Source organism: Ictidomys tridecemlineatus, chromosome X (genome assembly GCF_052094955.1).
Source record: "Ictidomys tridecemlineatus isolate mIctTri1 chromosome X, mIctTri1.hap1, whole genome shotgun sequence".
In the NCBI taxonomy this organism is placed as follows: domain Eukaryota; kingdom Metazoa; phylum Chordata; class Mammalia; order Rodentia; family Sciuridae; genus Ictidomys; species Ictidomys tridecemlineatus.
Genome location: NC_135493.1, coordinates 101,592,158 through 101,616,815, shown reverse-complemented (window position 1 = coordinate 101,616,815; position 24,658 = coordinate 101,592,158). Strand labels below are relative to the sequence as shown.

Below are 24,658 nucleotides of genomic sequence, written 5' to 3'. Positions count from 1 at the left end.
CTTTCACTACAATCTAGGGTACTTTATGTTTAGAAAAAAAGAAATGAAGGAGTTAAGTGTGAATTATTTTCTCTCTCCACTTTTTAAGGTATAAAGTAAACTAAATTTCTATCTATATGAGTCCACCCTTATTCATGGGGGATATGTTCTATGATCTCCAGTGGAAGCCTAAAACCACAAGTAGTACTAAACCCTATAATTTATGTCTTTCCAGCTTAAGAAAGTACATTCTTGGTGGCCATAGCGTTTACTGTTTGAGATGTGACAGCAAAACTAGCATGAATTTTTCTTTCTTTTCCATTTTATTTTTTATTAGTATATTATAATTTTACATAGTAATGAGATTCATTGTGAGGTATTTGTATATGTACAAACCTAATTTGATCAATTTCATTCCTCAGCACTTCTCCTTTCCTTCCCCTCCTCCCTCCTCCATAATCTCCTACCTTTACTCTACTGGCTTTCCTTCTAGTTTTTAAAAATTATTTTATTATTTGTTGAGGGATATTTATTTATTTATTTATATGTGGTGCTGAAAATTGAACCTAGTGCCTCACACATGCTAGGCAAGTGATCTACATCTAAGCCACAACCCTAGCTCTCTCTTCTATTTTTTTAAAAAATATCTTTTTGTTTCCTCATAATTTCACAGATGGTATTTCACTCTTACCATAGCAACCTCAATGTGCAAGTTTTTCTTTCATTATTAAGTTGAGAACTTCCACCTTTTCATTTAAAATAAGCACTTGGCTTATCTTTGCCATACTCAAATTGTAAGCATCACTTCTCTTGATCTTTGAGGCCATTAATAAGTAAATGAAGGGTTACCTGAACAAAAGCACTGAAATACTTCCCTGGACAGTTCAGTTCATCTGAAATTGAGCTTAGTGACCAAAAGGCAGGTAACATATACAGAATGGGTACAGTGGACAAAGAGATGATTCCCATCCCAGATGGTATGGAGCAAGAAGTGGCACATAATTTTATCATGTTAATCAGAATGGTGTGTAATGTGAAAGTTTAGCATTGTTCATTTATGAAATTTTATATGTAACACTTTCAGACTGTGGATGATTGCAGGTAACAAACTGCAAATAAAGGGGAAGTACTGTGTATGCTTTTGCTCCAACTGAATTTTCTTAATTTCTAGTTAAAGGGAACTATGTCAGGAAAAATCAGGACATTTCTATTCTTGAGACAAATAATACATAAAAAACAGAATATATACTTTTCTTGACAAAATCATGTGAGATATAAAATTCTTGAATATGAAGGTACACAGAATTTAAAATATAAAGATAAAGGAGTCTGGAAGCATATGTGAATTACTAAAATAATATTCAAAGTTACATTTATAAATTGAGTAAAAAATTGATTCAAAACAACTCTAAATATCCCATTATATTTAGTGAATTCATGAAGGATGACAAAAATAGTCATGACCAATTTCTTCTCTTTGAAATTAATGCATCTATAACTACCTTGGAAATTACTGATCAATTTTGTTAGTTTTCAAAATTTAAAAACATTAGAACATATGCAAAAATCAATATTCATTCCCAGATTATTGAATAAAAATCAACAAGATACATAGAAGGAGAAAAATAACTTAATTTTCTTCTATATGAGAAAGGCACATATTTAGAGGTAGAAAATAAATATATGATTGATCCATTCATATATGTACATATTGAAACTATAGTAGCACTTCTTTCTCTTATGGCAAAGACTATCCTCTTCTTCCTGATGTTTCCCTTAAAGAGGATGCATTCTAAATTTGGAGACTTTACTATCCTTAATTTTAATCTCTAAGAACAGTACTCTCACCAGAAAGAATTCACCAGATGTATAAAAACTTGGTCTTATACCAAAGGCCTTTAAAAGGCAGTTTATACATTTCTAAATAATCTGCCTGACACTGTAAATCAGATGTCTTCAAAATATATATTTGAGGGAGGATAGAAAACACTAGTAGCATTTAATTGCAGAATATTAAAATATCTACTCCCATATAGTACATATATCACTTAAATATAAGGAATCATATACAGAAATGTGTAGATGTGCAAAAACACTTTTACTAATGATGAGTAATCACTGCCTCATCTCTTTCTCAACTAATTATTTATTACCATAGACAAGGAAATCAAATTTAAATCCAAACTCTTACTCCATTGTCTCTTTCCCAGTTCATTTCCTTATGGACCACTACCTGTCTCTAATGTGCTTTGTTAACATGGGTTTGTGGTAGTAGGAGCAAATGTGACTCCATTTTGTTTTATGACTTCATCCTGTAAAACAACCATGCCAAGTAGAAGAGTCATGACTGGAGCAAGATGTTCTTTTCCTTTTGCTATAGAAACCTTTAAGAACACGGAACTACCTAATGGGGTATTGTTTCTGTAACTAGGGTAACGGGGCTCTGTTTCTGTAACTGGGATGACTGGGCTAAGTGTGATTAGTTAGGCTTCCCTCCGCTTGACTGCACTATCCTGCTTCTGTAACCTGTCTTGCTTGCATTGGCTAGACCCCCGAACATCCCTTTTGCGGTTTTTAGGCTTATAAGGAACACCCTTGCAATTGTTCAGGGGTGATCAGGGGAACAGCTTTATGTTCTGGTCAGCCGCCACTGGTGTGCTTCAATAAAGTCTTGATTGGATTATACGTGAGTGGTCTGGAAGTCAGTTTATGAAACCCTGGGACAAAGCTTTAACTATAACAGGTTCCAAAGACAATTTGTTGAATGAAGAAATAAAAGAAAAACCACCCATGTCCCTATTAACTATCATTCCCCTAACATTAAGGTTACTTAAAACTATATCACAGCACATTATAAATTTAATTGCAGACTAGAAGGATCCAAAGTTATGGTGAAATATGAAGCTCAAGAGGCAAGACTTATGATTTAAGGCATAAAAACATAATTTCAAAAAAAAATAAAAGTAATTTAATTACCTATATTACTTATTTGTAAAAAAAGAGATCTCAGATTTTAGGTACCTTTTTGAAAATAATAAAAATCCGTTTATAGAAAGGAGTTATAACTATATTCAAGCAAGAAAATTTGTAAGTAGAATTCACTATTTAAAAAAATGACAAACTTTAAAAAAAATCCCAGTGGTATCTCATTGAAAACACACTATACTTGTTTTTTATCAGAATTCATGTGAATACTATGATTCAGTTTTGTGTGATGAGATTTTGACAGAAGACTTTACAGTGAATTGAATTGAACTGTAATAAGATATGCATTTTTATGCATGACTTTGAAATATGTGGTTGAGTATAGCATGTTTATCTTTAAGCAAAAATGAAGGTACGGTATCATTTTCCATAAAAATTTTGTTATGAGACTTAGAAAATGGGATTTGTGTGTGTGTGCATTTGCAACTCTGTGATTTTTTTTTATTTAAGGGGAGCTTAATTCTGTCATGACCACAGGGTATAAAGTAAGTAATATTACTGACATTGACATATCTTTACATCCTTCAGTGAAGATAACAGTGAATTTGGCTCCTACTAGGTAAGAATAGAAAATTGTGTAGATGTGGAGCAGTGATCTACAGGGTAACAAGCCATCTATTGGAAACATGTGTATTTATTGGAAGATAACTGAAGCACAAAATTTGTAAATGTCTTTAGCCAAGCAAATCATGGATTATTCTTTGTAGAATGCAATACACAGCTTCTATATATGGAAAGACAGGATACTCTGGTATGGTATTTCTTAAACAAGGTTGTACAGAAATGTATTGGTAAGATGACAGTTGTTAGATAAAAGAGGGAAAAAAAATCTTTAATGTCCTTGCCCTAAGATGACTGTCACCCAACTTTTGAAATCCATTGGAAGTACTCAGAAATAAATTGAGTTTAGTTTGTTTTTTGCAATTTTGGTGTAGAAATGAGAAAACATGTAAGCAGGGGACAAAGGATCATAGAAAAAGAAAGAAACATTATCTATTCTCAAGAGGTCTATATTTATGTTAGGACAATTACATTTACTAAATGACCTTAGCCAAATTAACTAAATTATCTGTAACTCTTCTCATTTGTTTGGTAAGGGGAACTTATTTGTAATATGCACTTTCTGCTAGGATCATGGCAATAGAATAATTCCAAGAAACACTCTTTTGTTTCATTTTTTTTTAGTTTAAACAATCAATAACATTTTAAAATCTTACCCCCACCCCACTGGTCTCATATACTTTGTTTTACTAATACTGTAGATCCATGATAGAAAAGTTTCATTTGTCATCAGATTGTGGCTAAATTTATTCAATGAAAATTATAATCAGAATGAGTTTAGAGCCATTCAAATGCTCTTTGTGACACTGTAACCAGAGTTTTAAAATAATGGAAGTTTTATTAAGGCCTTTGACCTCAGCAACAACAACACAAATTGAACACATCCAAGTGATTATTTCCCATTTAAATATATACTGTACCCACTAAAACTGCTCAATCTTGCGATAATGAAATTTTCTAGGTAACAGTGTAATGCACAGTTAAAAATGAATCTTGAACAAGGCTATTATCATCTTGTCCAGATTGGCCAATTTGTCTCAACTCCAACCTGGAGAGGTCTTATTAGAGGATAAAATGCCTTTGCCAATTTAATTCTTTATTCAATACAAGTGCTGTGGTTCAGATTTAGTGGTGGACACCTGGCCAAAGTGACTAGAAAAAAGACTATAATTAGCACAGGCACAGACACTAGTAGTATAAAAAAATAACAGTATCATATGGCCACCTAAATCCAATTTGTTGATAGCAACACTTATCTCCAGTGTTCCAAACCTCTCCCTAGATTTCCTATCCAACTCTCTCCCTCTATCCTTCTTTTTCTCCCTCCTTCTCTTTTATCCTTTTTAATTTTCATTTTTCCTTCCTTTTTTTTCCTTTTATCCTCCCTCCTTTCTTTCCTAAGGGTCAGAAGTAACAATCTGACTCTAGATAGATGTTTTCCTTAGACTGATAGATTATACACAAAAAATAAAACTGCTAATTATCATCAGAACAATTTTGTCTCAGAGAAATTTCACTTAAAATTATGAAATAGGAAACAAATTTAATTTCTCAATTATAGATTATAAATAATACTTATTATCAATTCAGAATTTTAGAAAATAAACTTTTAGCTGCATGTACTTTTTAACATTTAAAGTTTTAATTTGCATGTATCACATGTATATTTCTCTAAAAGATAATGGTCTATTTTTTACTCTCCAAAATTTAGCAGTAGAGTTACTTAATTCTATAGTGGCTACATTTTAAAAATCCCAAAGATGACTACATTTTATTTTTTAAAGATTAATATTGATTTTTCATATTTTCATTTTTATTGGTTCTTTTTAGTTATATATAACATTAGGATTCATTTTGGCATAATTATAAAGACACATAATATAATTTGTTCTGATTCAATCCCCAGTAAAATCTCAAAAATTAAAGGTGTAATTTTAATTTCCATGTTTTGCTTAGTATAAGTTATTATCTAGAAATTGTGGCAGCTCCCATTTTTTAAAAAAAGAAATTTAATTTTAATAACTTATGCTAAAGACAACAGAAGCTTTTTGCCAGGTGTGTGATTTTAAAATTTAACATCTAAAGCTACTGCAAGGCTAGCATATACAAGTGTATGTCCTTATATCTTTTCTGGGGTCAATATTTCAATTACTGCATGTCTAAGGTGTGATCTGAACTTCATACATTCAAATCTAACTTCTTGAGTCATACAATACCTTGTTACATCATGTCACCTAACTTCTGATGCTTTTCAGTTACAATTAGAATCCCCAAATTCTAATCTGTTAAAAAATGTAATTTCCTTATCATATTTCATTCATATTATCCATCAACAATCTACATTTATTAAGAGCCAATTACTGAATGTGTAAAGGTCAAGAAATTATATTTGGGGTACTAATGTATAAATGGTCTTTATTTTGTGACTCCAGGTTACAAAGTTGAAGTAGTTAAAGCTGTTGTTTAGACTATGATAATTACTGCCTGAAATTAATTTTTTTCTGTCCTTTATCCTTGTTCATTGCCTGAATTCAGTGTTCATTGGCTGCTCAGAATCCTTTCTCTCTTTTACTGTCAACAGATCCCAAATTCTTTTAGCTGAGGGAGGGGAGATCATCTCTCCTTCATTGTAAGGGACTTTGAAAGAAGGCTTTAAATAAAGGTTCTCTGATTTTCTCTAGCTAAGAGATGGGTGGGACCAAAGCAAGGTCAACTGGATTCTCTCTTTTAGACTTTAAATTTTGAACATAGTTACACAGGATGAAGAAAAGGGAGTATCATAAAGAGACTCAACTAACTTCTGCTAATTAGGTACCTAGGCATGCTCAGATCTTCATCTAAGCCTTGTTCCATTGCCTTCATGCTAATTCTAGTAAATTCACTCTCTGATGATATAATCAGAGAATGATTTGTTATTTGCATCCAGAAAAATTGATAGACAACTAAAGTTTTTACACTGGATGATCTTACTTTACTGTTTAAAATCCTTTAAGGGTGGCCACTGCCTACAGGCCATCAACAAATCTCCTCAGTCTGGCAAGTATCCCGTTAGTTAGCTCCACTTCTCTCTATCCAACCTCATCAATTTCTTTATTATCATACAATCTTAACTTCAGCCATATGGAATCACAATTCTTGTTATGTAATGTTTTTCCCTACCTCAGTTAAAAGTACAGTCTGTTTCCTAAATTGTCTTTCTCATCTCATCTAGTTGGTTAATTCTAACTTATTCTTTTAATTTGGGCTTATGCTTTGTCAGCAAGTTATGTCATTATTCTCTCCTCTGGCTTAATTTTCTCTGAAACAAGTCCCTAGATCACCACCAAATATACCAGAGAAGTAAAAAACAAAACCCAAAATAATGTTTAAGGATCAGACCTCTGATTCAGTTCAGTTCCAATCACTGTCACTTTCCTCCTTGACCTTGGGTAGGTAGGCTTTTAAACTTCAATGTGCCTTACAGTATTGTTGTGAGCATTAAGGAATAGATAAGATGTACTTAGATTGGTGACTGACATGTAATGAGTGCGAAATATTTTGGAGCTATCACTCTAAAATTTATCTTTATAGCATTATTATTGTTTTTCTCCCTTTCAACATTATACCCGTGCATTCTTATCTTGTACAACTTTGTATTTCCTGAGTACATAGTAGCAGATCAATAAAAGTTTGCTAAAGGAATATATGAATAAACAGGTGTTAATAGAATTTCTACACTATACAAATAACTTTTGGGATATTAACTCATTTCTCACATATCAAACATTAGAGGCAGGATTGTTTTATTTAAACTTTTACTCAAAGGAACTATTTATTTATTTATGATATAATAAAATGCTCCCTAAACTTACATCTCCTTCTTGTTTCATTCCATACACTATATTTCTTTAATAATCAATTAGGATCATTTCATTGACTATTTAGTGATTAAAGCTATAAAAGGCAAGAACTGACAATGTCTTCATAAATTACTTTTCAATGCAAAAGAAGGAAGCAGCAGAAGTATAGTATACTTACTATTTAGCAAGGTAAGGGAATTGGAAATATATGTTAATAAAAATTACTATAAACATATTCATATATATGAATGTATATTTACAAATATAAACTTAATTTTCATATTATACATATATAATTTATAAATTTTAATTTTCCCTGCCCCAGGTATGGCTCTTCAACACTTCTTAGCTAATTTCATGCCTATATTTAAAGATAATCTCTGTGAAGGACACCAAATTAATAGTACTTTCCGAAAAAGACAAATTTATTAGAGAACTTTGAAGACTACTGAACATGACAATGGCTTCTATAAAGGCTAGGCTCATGAACACATCACAAGGGAGTGTGTACTTTAATATCAAGGGGGTTGTACAGGAGGTCATAATATCAGTGGTGGAATAGGGTGCTGATATGGAAATCAGCTGTTAGTTCCATATTATTATGTCACATACAGTTTGTATAATACAAATGCCCTGAGTGGAAAGATTTCCAGAGTTTGCTATGAAACTTAATATTGATCACTAACATTTTCTGAACACTCAGAGTAAGCAATGCAAAATATTTTTTTGTGCATTACTTAATTTAATTCTCATGGTAGCCTATGAGGCAGATAGTATAATTATCCATATTTATCAGAATGATAAATTCATGTTTAGGGAGGTTGAACAACTCATCCAAAGTCACACAGCTATAGTAATAGAGCCAAGCTTTGAACCCAGACAGTCTAACTAGACAAAGCCTATCTTTTAAACACTATAATATATTGCCTCCTCTGATAAATAATACTCATGGAAGTATTAGTAAAATGATATCATGAAATAATGTAGCTCTTGTTTCTGCATCTATCAGCACATTTCAATATAAAATTCTCAGCATAATGTCTGATATAGACCATAGACACAAATATATAAACACACACACACACACACACATACACACACTAAATAGTCACTACAGTTATAGTTATTATGGACACTGTATGTAGTAAGTAAGAACCCACATTTAGGAATCAAACAGACTTGGATTTGAATACTTGCTCTGCTACCTAATAGGAGGGTGACATCCATGAATCTGTTTTTTTTTTTTCTTAAAAAATATGGCTATGAACACTTGTTAAAAAGCAGTAGTAGATGGGGCTGGGGTTGTGGCTCAGTAGTCCAGCACTTGCCTAGCTTGTGTGAGGCACTGGGTTCCATCTTTAGCACCACAAAGATATTACCCACACTGTCTGCCCTGTTCCTTATTTTCAAAAGGCAATTATTTAACACTTGAATACCTCCACAATTGATTATTTCTTTTGAAATGTTTGAAAGCTTTTAAAAGTAAAGTGACTATGGTGTCTGAAACTTTCAAAATTACTTTTTCATCCATTCAGAAATATAGAAGATACCAATTATATTTTTTTTACCTAGATAAACCACATTTGTATCATATTTATAGGTTTCTAGCAGATGTCATAATTTTACCAAATGGTTTCCAATGAAACTGATAAATGAAATATTGTATTAAAAACATATTGATTTGAATATGGCAGGGCAGAAATACGAATATTGAGATCTAGGTTATTTTTAAATATTTTATTGCTTGTTAGTTTTCTTTTTTATTTATAATTAACTTCCAATTTTCCTTATTATTTAAAGAGGAAAATTGGCACAGACAACTTAGAATAGTAGATAACAAACAAGTCCCAGATTATTATGTTTGATTCTGTGATACATAATGGGTAGAAAGTTCCAAAACAGTTTAAATGTAAACAGTTCAATGAAGCTGATTATTTGGTATCAAATAGATTTTAAAAATACCACTTGTTTGTTAAATTTAACTAAGCCAACTATACTTGAAGGCGTATGCTTTTTTCCCTTATATTTTCCTCCTTTTAATTCATGATTACTACAGTTAATTGCCTTAATTCATACCCTTGCTCATACTTGGGCTGAACAGAGTGGAGAGAGTAGTGTGCTTGCTGATAGAGAAAGAACTGTCTAAAGACTTGGTGGGAAATGGTCTAGGAGAGTGGTGTGACTAGTGGAAAAATCTGTAATTTAAGGTAAACCTTCTGCCAGCTTTTATATTTGTAACTCATACCTTCTGCTTGATGATCATCTCGTTGATGTCTTCAAGATCACCGACCATCACCCTTTGTGATTTTATCACTCGATCAAGCAGAGAAAGCCATTCAGTAAGTTCTGTCCAAGCCCGGTTGAAATCTGCCAGAGCAGGAACTTCCAACAGCAATGAAGATGGCATTTCTAGTTTGGAGATAGCAGTTTCCTTGGTAACCACAGGTTGTGTCACTAGAGTAACAGTCTGACTAGGAGCTAAATTTTTTTTTTGAGAAAAGAAGAAAAAGAAAATTAGAAACACAAGCTAAAGAGTGAATTTAATTAACAATTTTAATTAAAAGGCAACAATTTGATATTATTATTTATGATATATCTGTTTATAACAATGTGAATACTTCATAAAATAATACATCATAGGAAATTCAAAGAAAATATCAATTCAAAGAAAATATCAATACATATTTAATAATCTTTCAAAATGATAAAACTATCCTCATGCTTGGACAAATAGTTTGATTTAAATAATATTTCTCAATAACAATTATATAGACTGGGAAATTGGTAAACAAAAGTATTCAGACATTTCCAGGTGAATAAGATTTACCTATTTTTTTTTCATTCAGAGAAAAAAAGGAAAAACAAAGGACTGAATAAAATCTTATTCCAGACTTATCATTTCTTTTATAACTAGTCAATTACTTTGGAGAAAGACCCTAGGGAAATCAAATTCAATGAAATGTTCTTGTCTTAGCTCTGTATTTTATTCTGGGAACAGTTAATCTTATGTTTTTCTTTTCTTCTAGATTGGTAATAAAGTGACTAGCAGTGAAGAAAAACCAAAGTACATTATTTTTTGGAAAATGAGAGCTAGTGAAGTTTTTCTATTTGGACAGGAAACACTGCTTTAAGGTCAGCAAGAAATCTTAGTATTAATAGTGTTGAACACTGCAGTGTAAGATAGTACACATGGTAATGGTTAAGATCTGATTTCTTGGGGTAAAAAGACCTGGGAAAGAATCTTGCTCTCTGCCTAGGAACTCTAGGATGTTGGCTAAGTTATCTAATCTAAGCTTCAGGTTTTCTTCTGGGTAGAGGAGGAATAATAACGGTAATGTCACAGAAGCAGTTGTATGGATTCAATTACTAATACAAGCAATGAACATACAATGATACCAGAAAGAGAACATCATCATTACAACAACAGTATTAGTACAGTGCCTGATATTAGTAGGTAATCAATAATGCTGTTACTATTTTTATAAACACCTGATTAATAACAAACAAGCAAAAACACTCCACAAAGGAACATGGTGATAAAGGATGGTAACTTGGATTACTGGGGAAAGAGTCAGAGGACTTTGTGGAGCCCTGTTTTGACTGAAGTGGGCTGAATTTGGCTCATGTGAAATGATACTAAATAACAACACACTAAATAACTAACACACAGCTGTGTTATAGGAGGAGAGTGGTGTAAAGGAGGAATGGTATCCACTTGATAACCAATGACCTCAAGAGCTTAATATAACTAGGAGTCCAGCAATGAACAAATATCAGATTATGTAGTTCAAAAGGGGAGTTTTCAGGGAAAACTGCAAAAGACATCTCAGTAGGAGACCTTGGAGGCATGGACAAGGGAATTATACCAGCAACACGAAACAAATGTGCCATTTTGTACTGGATTTTCATTCTGAGGTGGTCATATATTAAATTTTATGTTTGAATTGTAGTTTAGATTTTTTTGGTAACAGGGATTGAACCCAGGGACATTAACCACTGAGTGATACCCCCAGGTCTTTTTAGCTTTTGAGACAGGGTCATGCTAAGTTGCTTAGGTCCTCACTAACTTGCTGAGACTGGTCTCAAATTTGTGATTCTCCTGCCTCAGCCTCCTAAACTTTTGGGACTACAGGTGCACACTACCATGTCTAGACCGTTTGGACTTTTAAGATTGTCTATTCATTTGTCAGGCATGGTGGCACATGCCTATAATCCCAGCAGCTCAGGTGGCTGAGACAGGAGGATGGTAGGTTCAAAGGCAGCTTCAGAAAATTAATGAGGTTGTAAGCAACCTAGTGAAACCCTGTCTCAAAATAAGTGAGTGGTTAAGCGTCCTTGGGTTCAATCCAAAATTGTCTCTTCACTAGAGAAGATGAGATGTATGGAGGAATGTTTCTTGTCTCTTGAACTTCTTAGAGACACCAAATCTTGTACAGATGGAAGAACTAATCTTGAACAAGGCATAAAGAAAAGTGTTTGAGATGTCGAAATCAAAATCCAATGCCAAAAATTAATGATTGAAATAAAATAATACTGAGGAGATAAAGAAGAAGTTTTATTTCTTGACGCTATCTCATGTCTCTGAGGCTCTTTCTAGAAAGAAAATGAAACATAATCTAAAGCAGAAGTAGCATTTTGTGATCCATAGTCCAGGGAACTGTACACAGGAACAAACAAGGTCTATAAACCTTAAAAGGCTTTCCAGCAGAGGAGCTGAATCCCTGGAAAGAACGCATTGGGTAAGTCTGAAAAGAGAAATATTAATATATCACCATAGGAACTCACTGCAGAAACTAGACTCACTGAAAAACAGGACAAATTATTCCTAAGTAGATATACAATGAATACCCAGCCAATATTCAGCAGATTGGGAATATTTCAAGGTTATGTGAAGTGTCCTATAGTTCTTCTTTTTTCTTTGGAGCTTGACTTATTGAAAATTGGACTTTCAAATGAGAAGAGGAAGAGAGACTTTTTTTCTTCTCTAGACCAACAAAGAAGTACTTAATTAAGTGGAATTTATCATGTCATCTTAAATTTTAATATAGTGAAGGATGAGATTGCAAAGAATGTTCAGACTTCAATGAGCAGACTACTGTTTTCTGGAAAGTACTTTTGGAAAAAATGTCTATTGAAAAGATAGTCCAGGGATTAAGATTTGAAAAGGGAAAATGATTCAAGACAATTAAAACATTTTAAGAAGGGTCAAGGAATAATGATAACATAAAATTCTCCACTGAGGAAAAGGAACAAGTATCTATCATCTATTTAAATTTCTCTATATGTATATTTACTTATTGGTTCTTTTTAGTTATACATGACAGTAGAATCCATTTTGACGTAATTATACAAGCATGGAATGTATCTTGTTCTAATTCAGTCCTTAGTACCTCTCCTTCTACTTCCCTCCCCCACTCCCTGCTCTCTTCCCTCAATTGATCTTCCTACCATTTACCTATAGTTGTTATTTTTTATTTTTTATTTTTTTTTATTTATATTTTTTATTGTTGGTCGTTCAAAACCTTACACAGTTCTTAATACATCATATTTCACAGTTTGATTCAAGCAGGTTATGAACTCCCAACTTTACCCCGTATACAGATTGCTGTATCACATCAGTTACCCTTCCATTGATTGACATATTGCCTTTCTAGTGTCTGATGTATTCTGCTGTCAGTCCTATTCTCTACTATCCCCCCTCCCCTCCCCTCCCCTCCCCTTTTCTCTCTACCCCTTCTACTGTAAATCATTTCTTCCATTTGTATTATCTTGTCTTACCCCTCCATTACATAGTTCTTGATATATCATATTTCACATTTTGATTCAAGTGGGTTATACACTCCCATATTGCCCCTTATACAGCTTGCAGAATCACATCAGTTTCACTTCCATTGCTTTACATATTGCCATCCTAGTGTCTGTTGTATTCTGCTGCCTTTCCTATCCTCTACTATCCCCCCTCCCCTCCCCTCCCCTCCCCTCCCCTCTTCTCTCTCTACCCCCACTACTGCAATTCATTCCTCCCCCTTGTATTATTTTTCCCTTTCCCCTCACTTCCTCTTGTATGTAATTTTGTATAAACCTAAGGGTCTCGTTCCATTTCCATGCTATTTCCCATCTCTCTCCCTTTCCCTCCCACCTCTCAACCCTGTTTAATGATGGTCTTCTTCTTGTGCTCTTCTTCCCTAGTCTGTTCTTAATTACTCTCCTTATATCAAAGAAGACATTTGGCATTTGTTTTTTAGGGCTTGGCTAGCTTCGCTTAGCATAATCTGCTCTAATGCCATCCATTTCCCTCCAAATTCTATGATTTTGTCATTTCTTAATGCAGAGTAATACTCCATTGTGTATAAATGCCACATTTTTTTTATCCATTCGTCTATTGAAGGGCATCTAGGTTGGTTCCACAGTCTTCCTATTGTGAATTGTGCTGCTATGAACATCGATGTAGCAGTGTCCCTGTAGCATGCTCTTGTGGATGTACAATAGATTGAGAGGTCATGCAATGAAACTATCTCTGCACCAGACATTCATTTCTGGTCTCTATTGCCATGTGAGAACATCTTAATCCCATGGAAATGGAGGGGGAACCATTGTTTTATGCACTGCTTTATTCCTTGCATTTGATTGAGGTCCTATATAGTAGATGCCTGTTGATGTCCTCCAAATAAATGAATGAAACCTTTTTTTTTAAAAAAAAATCTATACAAAATACTAAATTACTAAAACTTAGAAGACTTCTATCTACAGTGAATCCTGAAAGTTATAGAATTATTTCTTGAAGGTTAAAACAGAACATGTATGTCTAGGCTCTTGCTATTTGGGCCATTTTAGTTATTTTTAGAAGAAGAAAATAATATAGGAAGAGGCACTGTTTGAAAAAGATAATGGAGGCTCAAGTATTTAATAGAACAAATAAAACTAGTTAATCCTTCTCATCATGCCCCACTTTTCTGTAAAAGCAGGACAGAACCCTGGATCAGGAAGCACAATGCCAAACAGACTTTCAAGTCCAGATAGGTGGATAAATATTTGCTCTGCCATGTCTTAGCTGTGTAACTTTAGGCTGGCTATTTAACTGTTCTGAACCTTCATTTACTTTTCTGGATAATAATTATTACAATAGCACTTTCTTCATGAACAGCAGTTTTTACCATTTCTTAGATATACAACCTTAGATAAATAATCTTTCCTGAGATTGAAGACGTCTTTTGGTAAGGGATTCCAGCATTCTTGCTAAATTGAATACTTCAGATCCTCAGTCTTAACCTATGTAACAATACTTTAGCAGTGAGAACAGTACTGATCTCATGGAATTGTTTGAGGGATTTTATGATGTCATACATGTAATTTACATTCTAGTATTGTTATGATAGTAGGTATACCATGTAGGGATTTTTTTCTTCTCCATTTTTCCTTTGCTGCTCTTTCAATGTTTATTGATTCCTCATTATCTCCATTCTCACATTTCAGCTTCATATCCCTCCATTCTCCACAGGTTCCCTCATGCCTCAATTTCTATTCTGCATTCTCCAATTAGCAAAGGCCAATTCACACTTTTGTGTCTTTTTGAAAGCTTTTCTCTCCCTTTTCTGAGAATCATTTCCTATTCAAATCCCAACTCTAAATTTCTGTGCATTTTGGAGAACCATAAGTGTTGTGTAACTATAAAGACACCATCAGGAATAGAATTATAACATTCTTTTGAGTTGTAAACACTTTAAAGTTTTTAACATTTTCTTACATAAATATATTCATCACTAGGAAAAAAATGTTTTACACCACTATTAGATTTTAGGGTTGGTTGGTTGGTTTGTGGTTGAAAAAAATTTTATTGTATACATTTAAGGTACAAACATGATGTTAAGGGAATATATATATATATATATATATATATATATATATATACTGCATAAAATATATGTGGAAAAAATAAATGGATAGAGTATATAGATAGTATCATAGTGAAGAAAATTAGCATATTCAGCATTTCATATAGTTATCCATTTTTTTGTTGCAAGAGCAGCTAAAATCTACTCATTTAGCATGAATCCCATATATAGTACAATTTAATTACCTAATAGTCCTCATGTTGTGTATTCTATTTCTAGATTAATACATAGATCCTACATATCAGCTACTTTGTATATTTTGACTTATATCTCCCATTTCTCCTATCCCTACTCTGGTATTCACTATTGTGTTTTATTCTCTATTTCTGGATAGTACATTTTTTAAAGATCCCACATGAGCATATTTAATAATTTTCTTTCTGTGTTTAGCTTATTTCACTTAGTATAATGTCCTTCAGTTTTATCAAAGTTGTGGTGAATGACAAGACCATAATCTGCTTTAGGGGTGAATAATAAATATCTCATTGCATATATGTATCTTAGTTTTTGTTCATTTGGTCATTGATGGGCACCTAAGATATTTACATTTGGGGACTATTATGAATAATACAACACTAAGCATGTGAGTATAAATTTTATTATGAGATACTGATTTCATTTTCTTTGATTATATACTCAGTAGTGTGATTGCTGGATCATGTAGTGGTTTTGAGGAACCTCTATTATTTTTCATAATGCTTATACCAATTTATTTTCCCACAAACTATGTATAATGGTTTCCTTTCCCCCCACCTCCTTGCCAACACTTATTATCTCTGACTTTTTTTTTTAGAAATAAGAGCCATTTTAACAGGAGTGAGGTGAGTATTTCATAATGATTTATATGGTTAATGAGGCTTAGCACCTTTTCGTTTGATGCCTTCTTTTGAGAAATGTCTTTTCAGGTTCTTTGCCTATTTTAAATCAGATGTTTCTTTTCCAGTATTGAGTTAGATGAGTTCTTTATAAATTTTGGATATTAACCCCTTATCAGATATACATGGTATGCACATATTTATCCCAATTCACTGGCTGCTGTTTAATGTTTTTTCCTTTGTTGTGCAGAAACTTTCTAGTTTGATGTAGTCTCATTCATTTTTACTTTCCTGGCTTTAACTTTGATGTAATATCCAAAAATTCATTGCCAAAACCAACATCTAGGAACTTTCCCCCTATGCTCTCTTCTAGAAGTTTTATAGTTTCTGGTCTTATATTTAGGCCGTTTATCCACTTGAGTTGATTTTTGTATACTATATATAGTAAGGTTCTAATTTCATGGTTTGAATGTGAAACTTCCATTTAACTAGCACTATTTACAAAAGAGACTATTCTTTCCCCCATATTTGTTTATTTTATATGAGTCTAGAGACTAGCTGATAGTAACTGAAAGCTGAATTCTAAACTCAGGAATCTTGGTTCTCAAGGAGTAATTTTATAACATAAAATAGAAAGAGGTTGATCTCCACCTACTTTACACATTTTATTAGGGCCAATTCTGTTTATAACAACACTATTTAATGTTTTATTTTTTTCTGAAAAACTCTTTGCCTTGAGATCTATACGTGTGTGTGTGTGTGTGTGTGTGTGTGTATTCATTCCAAGCAAAACGTTTCAAAGGAGAAACTTTTAGGTTCTTAGAACATTGATCTTATTTTATTATGCATACCATATTGACTCACATTACATTTCTAGATAATTTTAATATAAAGAACATGAGGTCCTTTCATTTCTTCTATGTCATGTTACTAGAAACACATAAATCATTTCAGCAGGTATGAAATGGACTGGAAGATCTGTTAAGGGGGTAGAGTGAGTGAATTTACAAAGTCTGAGTAATATATTCTTGACTATAAGGGTCAGGGAGGGATTTGTGGTTATACCAAAGGGGTTTTCTATTAACTCTATACCTTAAAATATAGAGGATTTTTGAGAGTGCTTGAACTTGTAATGCTGTTCAAGTAAGAAGTTAAATTACATAAACTAGTACACAGAATTTTCAACAGGATGTTCTGGGATCAGTCTCCAATTCTCCTCCCTAAGAAGCATGGGAAATGGTCTCCCCACCAACCATCAGGGATTTTTTTTTAATCTTTTTTTTTATTGGTTGTTCACAACATTACAAAGCTCTTGCCATATCATATTTCATACATTAGATTGTAGTGGGTTATGAACTCCCAATTTTACCCCAAATGCAGATTGCAGAATCACGTCGGTTACACATCCACAATTTTACATAATGCCCTATTAGTAATTGTTGTATTCTGCTACCTTTCCTATCCCCTACTATCCTTGCCACATTTAATCCTCCCTTCTAGTCTGATCAGCTTGGTTGGACATCTATCTCTCGTCTTTGGCCCATGTCTAGGGTCACAAGGAATTGGTGCCGGGATTGGCTGTTTCAGATATCAATTTCTCTAACCCTTGTGGAAATAAATTGTATTCTTTTTAAGTTCATTGGAGGAAGTGTCTCTTCCTGCATGGGATCCTAACAAAAAATAGTCTTTCTGATGTCATGCCATTAACTGTTACTCCTTCTATGAATAGACATTGATGTCCTTCTTGCTCAATCACCTAATGCCAGAACCATGTGTACAATGATACATACAATCAAGCCAGCTAGATAGATTATATATATATATATATATATATATATATATATATATATATACATATATACATATATATATTATAATCTCTCTCTCTCTCTCTCTATATATATATATAGAGAGAGAGAGAGAGAACAAAAGAGAGAGAATGCGAATGCAAGAGAGCTTGTTGAATAGTCTGATTATTAATGATTTTAGCATACACATGAATTTGTTATAAAATGAAGATGTCCACCAAAATTGTGGTTTTCCATCCACAGTTAAACAGAAAGTCAAGCTCAAAAGAGATAAAATGAATTAACTTTGTCACATCAGAATAGAAGCATGAATAACTGTAGGTGAAATATACTATTGCAAACCACGGCTTTTCTCTGAATATTTTGTTAATTAAAAGGTGTTGGCTTTAGGAAGGAACCCTTGTTTTTTCAAAAGTGTTTGAAGAACATTTCTCTAGTCTAAAATTTTAATTGGTTTCAGGGGTACATGATTAGTCAGACTAACAGCTTTACTTAGAGCTTTAAAGAAGCTACTAAATCTTTAGAACATACACACATACAATGTGTATGACACATTTCCTTTGAAGCAGTCACACACAGTTTTTCTGTAATTCACAGGTCTCCTTTGGTTGATAAGAATACAAGAAGCACATATTCTATTCCTAGCTTTGTTTTATGAATCTGGGTAACTTTTGTTGTCTTTTTTACTTTTATATATAAAAAATAAGCCAACTTACTAAATGAAAAGTGATTGACTCACATTAAAAAATATATGAGGTAATATCAAAAAGTGCTATTGAATATTTCTTTCTCCTCACTATTTTATGTCAACAGAAGAAAGCAAAGATATATGTGGTTAAATCTCATTACTGTTTATTACTATAGGGCATAGGAGAGATAGTTCCTTCCATTTCATCAATAGATAAAATAACAGTAAGCAACATTTGGGGATATATTCTTTCTGAATATTTGAAAGGATGGCATGTGGCTTAATGAAATATGTAAAAGTATTGTTATCAAAACTGGAAATCATGTCTAGATTCTAAGACAGATGAGCTCTTGTATGCAGGAGAGGAAGAATCTCACTTTTTCCCTCTAAATATTTGTAGTCTATACATGTATGTTGAAAAATTAGAAACAAATGTTATGAACACATATTTATTTTGTATCCATTTTTCCATCACTCTAAAGAGTAAATAAATCATACTAAACTACCATCAATTGACATTTTAGCATAATAAGGGCTTGTGCTCTACATGAACAAGGCCTAAAGAACTAGAACTTAAGGAATCATGATAATAATTCTGGAGTATAGAGAAACATTGTTTTACATGGAAACAATGTAATTTTAAAGTTTAGTGATGCTACCTATCTCACTTTTTGAATTGATGCTTTCCTTCTTCTTAGGAATGTAATGTAAATAAAATATTTATTGTACTTAGAAGGAAGAGAGTTTACAACCAATACTACCATAGCCACCATCATTTATTCAGAGATACCTTTGTGCTAGGCAAGATTCTTGATACACTCTGTTTTATAATTTTTACCAAACCTCAGAATATTAACATCCTCATTTTATCAAAAGGTAAAGTTACTTGTGTTAGAGCTAATATTAACAAGTGACAAATACTGAACTAGTGTGGTTAACTACTATACATATTCCAAAAAATTATCTGATCATCAGGAATATTTCTTACATGTTCCACTTAATATGCAAGAATTATTAGCCACTCAAATATTTGACTCCATGAGTTGTAAGTTTTTAGTATATTGTACTGAAAAATATGTCTAACATTATTTCTAATTTGGGAGAGAATATCACTTGATCTATACCTAAAATATGGATTATAATAATTGAGTGCAGTGTGCTTCTTTCTACAACTTAAATATTATTCTTGAGAAATGTCTTCAATCTGACTTCAAACATCCATCCTTCCTTCACTAATTTGAAGAAACAACCCTTCCATTTTCCTTTTTACATTTCCATCTTCTAAGTGAATTACGATATCCTATAACTCACATTATATGAATTCATCCTACATAAAGTAAAAATCAGTGTTTCTCAACTTCAGCACTATTGACATTTTGGTCTTGATAATTCTTTGTTCTGAGTAGTTATCCTGCTCATTGTAGGATAAGTATTATTTTTAAGTATTTATGGTTAGAGCATCTCTCAATTTTGACAACCAAAAATGTCTCTAAACATTACCAAATGCCCTGAAATGATAAAAGTTGCTCCTGTTGAGAATTAATTAATTAAAAGGGATTTTAATTTATTTTTTCTCCACCCTCATGTCTATGCTATATTCATTTTAGTGTTTGTTCTAGATATCCTTTATACCTACCTAAATTTGTGCTTTCTTTTTTCTCAGAAGGCTAGAGTAAGAGAAAGGAAGTGCTTCTCTAACCCACATGATATTGAGCAGGCATTGAAGAAACAGTAAAATAGCAAACCTATTACCATCAGGGGATACTAATAATATTACAGAGGAAATATCTTGGTGATAAAATGATAGCATCTCTGATAGAGAATAAATATGTATAGATTCTTTCTCTCCCTGTACTTAAGACCTTATAATGAGGTAGTGCAGATACTCTCATTAAGATATATAGTATTCAGGGCTTGGGTTGTAGCTCAGTGGTAGAACACTTGCCTAGCATGTGTGAGGCATTGAGTTCGATCCTTAGCACCACATAAAAATAAATAAATAAAAATAAAGGTACTGTGTCCATATACAACTAAAATATTTTTTTAAAAAAATATATATATATAGGGGCTGGGGTTGTGGCTCAGTTGAGAGCACTTGCCTATCACATGTGAGGCACTGCATTCTATCCTCAGTACCACACAAGAGTAAATAAATGAAGGTATTTTTTTTAAAAAAGACCTATAGTATACATCTCCACATCTTGAATATTGATAGGCCTACTGACTTGCTTTGTTCAAGGAGATATTAGCAAATATGAAAGCAGCATGAAACGATGTTTAAGTTTTGGGCTATTCTTGGAACTCTTCTACCAATATGTGAAGTATGCTGATCTACTGAACAATGACAGGTGACCCTGCCACCCATGTTATATCAGACAATAACTAACAAGTATTAGATACAGGAGTGAGGCCATCACTTGCCAACTGAACATGAATATATGAACTAGTTTATATCAGGAAAACTACTACCCAGATGAGCCCATCTCTAAAAAGATTGAAAAATTAGGCACTAGATGAATGGTTCTTATTTTAAGCCACAATATTTGGGGTGTCTTGTTACACAGCAATAGATTAATGAATAAAAATGAATGCTGTATCAGTTAACACTTGCATCCAAAATAGAATCTAAGATGTCTCTCCCATTGCCAAAGGGAAAAGATGCTGATCCAGTAAAGAGAACACCGCTGAAAAAGAATCTCCAAGTTAAAGTGTTAAAGATATAGAATGCAAGATTCAAACTGTCATTCCAATTATGCCTATAAATCAGGCTGTCAGCATTTTTCAGTATATTTGAAGAAACCAATACCTCAGTAAGTGCACTTAGAATTTTGCTTAGGAACAGTGTACAGAGTGTAATAATAATACCAAGAAGTAGAAAGTCTATTGCAGAAGTTAAGGGGAGAAAACTAGGTGAAACTAGAATAAAGACCATGTTATTGATGGAGGGTCACTACCAAATCTAAAAGTGATATTAGGATAAAATCCATACAACCAGTTGAGATTAAGCAGATAAAGGATAGTGTACACTTTTCATTATACAAAGTGCACTGCTATTCTTCCAAAATTTTAGCACTTTAAAAAATACCAGGATTAAATAATTTATTCTGGTTTTCATTTGTTTGCGTTTAATAGAGTTGATTCCACTTAAGTATTACAGAGAATATTCTGCAGGTTGAACATGTACAAAATGATGTATGCATATTTTCCAAAAATTCAGCCTGAGTCTTCCATTTAGAATTTTATCATAGTTTCAATCTAGAGATTCATTAGGCGGAATAAAGACAGAAGACCCATTAGCTGCAATGTAAATGAAGCTGTATTAAATAGTATAAAAATGTAGATTCTTTGGGACTAAATTGATAATAATATTTGTACAGAAATTTGAACAGCATAAGATAATTTATTAGTCACTTTCTCTATCGGCTCATCATTATACCACTCTGGTATGGACAGGATGAACATCATTACTACCAATTTGTAGAACAAGAAAAAATTTGTATAAATTAAAATATTTTCCTAAGATTATCATCTAGTAAATTAGATCTTCTGAGAAATCTGTACTTTTAAAGGAAAGGCTCTGAGGTGAGTTATCTATAAGGAATTAATGACAAACAACCTTATTTAAAAATGAGCAAAGAACTTGAGTAGACATTTCTCTAAAGAGGATATATAAATAGCCAAAGAATTCTCAAAAGGTACTCAACCTCACTAAATATCAGAGAAATCAAAATCAAAATCACAGTGAAATGTTACCTCTCACCCATTACCATGGTAACTTAAAGGAATAAAATCCCATAAAATAGCAAATGTTGGTGAGGATATGGAAAATTTGAACCCCTGTGCACTGCTATGGAGTACAGTATTGAGTTTCCTCAGAGCATTAGAAGTAGAATTATCATATGATCCAACAATCCTACTTTTGGTTATATATTTCAAAGAATTGAAAACAGGATCTTGAGGAGGTAGGTACATACTCATATTCATTGTAGCATTATTCACAATTTCCATGAAACTGAAGTAATGAAACATTAATTGATGGCTAAATGTATAAAAATGTGACCTACACATACAATGTAATATTATTTACCTTTAATAAGAAGGAAATCCTTTCATATGCTACAACATGAGTGCACCTTGAACACACTGTATGAAAGGAAATAAATCAATCACAAAAGACAAATACAACATGATTTCACTTATATAGGGTATTTAAAATAGTAAAACTCTTAGAAAGTAAAATGGTAATTGCTGGATGGATGTTGTAAATTTTATATCATGTGTTTTGAACAATAATTAAAGAAAGAAAAAGAGGAAAAGGAGAATTCATAGATGACACAAAGTGTTGGCTTCTTTTACTCCTTTCTGGGTTAAGAAGATTTAAAAGAGATCCCTGAATACCATAATCTCATTCTCTAAATCACAGTGGTTCTGATACATTAAAGCCCATTGAAAAATGACCAACTTATTTCATGTTTTTGCCACTAATTTGTATCTTTTCCCAAACTTGTGGGGTAAGAAGAATATGCTAATACCTCCCTAGTGAATACTGTGGTCTCTATTGAGATCCTCTCCTGGAGTTTATGTATCACACCCAGATGAAAAGAATAATGACTATTGGAGGATCATAGCTCCATCTCTCTCTGAGACCTGCACTTGATTAGTGCAGGGATACAAGGTTCAGCTCACTTGCCTCAATTTGGGAACATTTTTAAAGAACCATACTCATTCCATGGCTCCCTGTCAGACTGGCAGAAGCCTCACTAGTAATGGTGGTGTTGGTCAGTCTTTCCATCTGCCCAGTACTGACTCCCTCACATCCTTACAGGTAAATCTTTACAGAGTACTTCCCAATAAACATGTACAACTTATCTCAGACACTGTTTGTAAAATACCATTCCTTTGGTCTATTTTTATAAAATTGTTTCCAGAAATTCAATCCTAGAATATTATTACTTAAAGTTAATTATTTATTGGTATAACATGTTATATAATTCAATATTTAATTGAATGGCCTGGAAACTTTCAGAAAAAATATGCAGAAGATTGGTGACATATTTGTTGTTTCAGCAATTATAAAGCAGTTTTATAGTCCTTGATTATACATCTGTTTCAATTCATCATCCGAGTTGCTCTTTCTTAAGTGAAATCTAAACATATCATGTAACTAAAATGCCAAAGACTTTGACAAATCTAAATACTGAAGTCTTGAACTCTGTCTCCATAATGACATTGGAAATGCAACCCCTGTCTTGTGTTGATTTCAAGTGATTGTGTTGGGCTAAACTTGACTTTTCAAGTTCTAGGTCAGTAAACACATTATGAACTGTAGGAATGGAATATGTACTCAATGAAGTAGTGAAACTAGCTACATCAAAATCAATTTGTTTTCATTTTACTTGTAGAAAAGCACACTATGCCCACAAGTGTAAGCACTACTATTTATACAACAGTAACCAAAACCAAAGGTAGAAAACAAGTTAAGACTTAGGGAAAATTGTTTGTTACAAGGGGAAAAAAATGATCATATTTGTTTCTTTAAGGCATGCCTACCAAACCATTTCAAATTCCAATTGAGAGTTAATCATAAATAAAAACATTGTTTCAATGAATGGAACATTAGCATGACAGTTTTGATATACATATTTTCTATTGCTTCAGACTTAAATCTCATTGCCTTAATGCTTTTGATGAATGGGTCTAAAATTAAGAGTATAAAGAGCCTGGGAAAGCTATGAGTCTACAGTTTATGGTTTCTGAAATAGCAACATAACCTACTTTGTTTTTTTTCAGAAAGATTTGCAAAGCTGTATTGTTATAGAATTGGTTTATTGAGAACTTATTTTTTTGCTGCTTGGGAAGTGGAAATATCATCAGATCAGAGTTCATGGTAATTTCTTTTAAAAAAATAATTCATACTTAAACTCCTAGTTAGACTAGTACTTTTTCCATGAAGGCATGATTTTATATAAATATGTATATGGTTTCAATCTTATTAATTCTGTCCTGACTTAGTTTGTGGTCTAACATATGATCATTTCAGGAGAATGTCTAACATGAATTTGGGAAGAATTTCTGTTCTGTTGCTGTTGGA

The 24,658-nt window shown here is 32.7% G+C and overlaps 1 protein-coding gene across 17 annotated transcripts in view; it reads right to left on the bottom strand.

Annotated features, from left to right (window-relative positions):
- Dmd (dystrophin) overlaps positions 1-24,658 on the bottom strand; it is a 2,094,227-nt gene that overhangs the window by 625,308 nt on the left and 1,444,261 nt on the right. For all 17 annotated transcript variants that reach the window (XM_078034984.1, XM_078034996.1, XM_078034982.1 and 14 more), the window contains one exon: positions 9,610-9,842. In XM_078034984.1, coding sequence (XP_077891110.1) covers positions 9,610-9,842 — 233 coding nt within the window. The remainder of the gene's footprint in view (positions 1-9,609; positions 9,843-24,658) is intronic.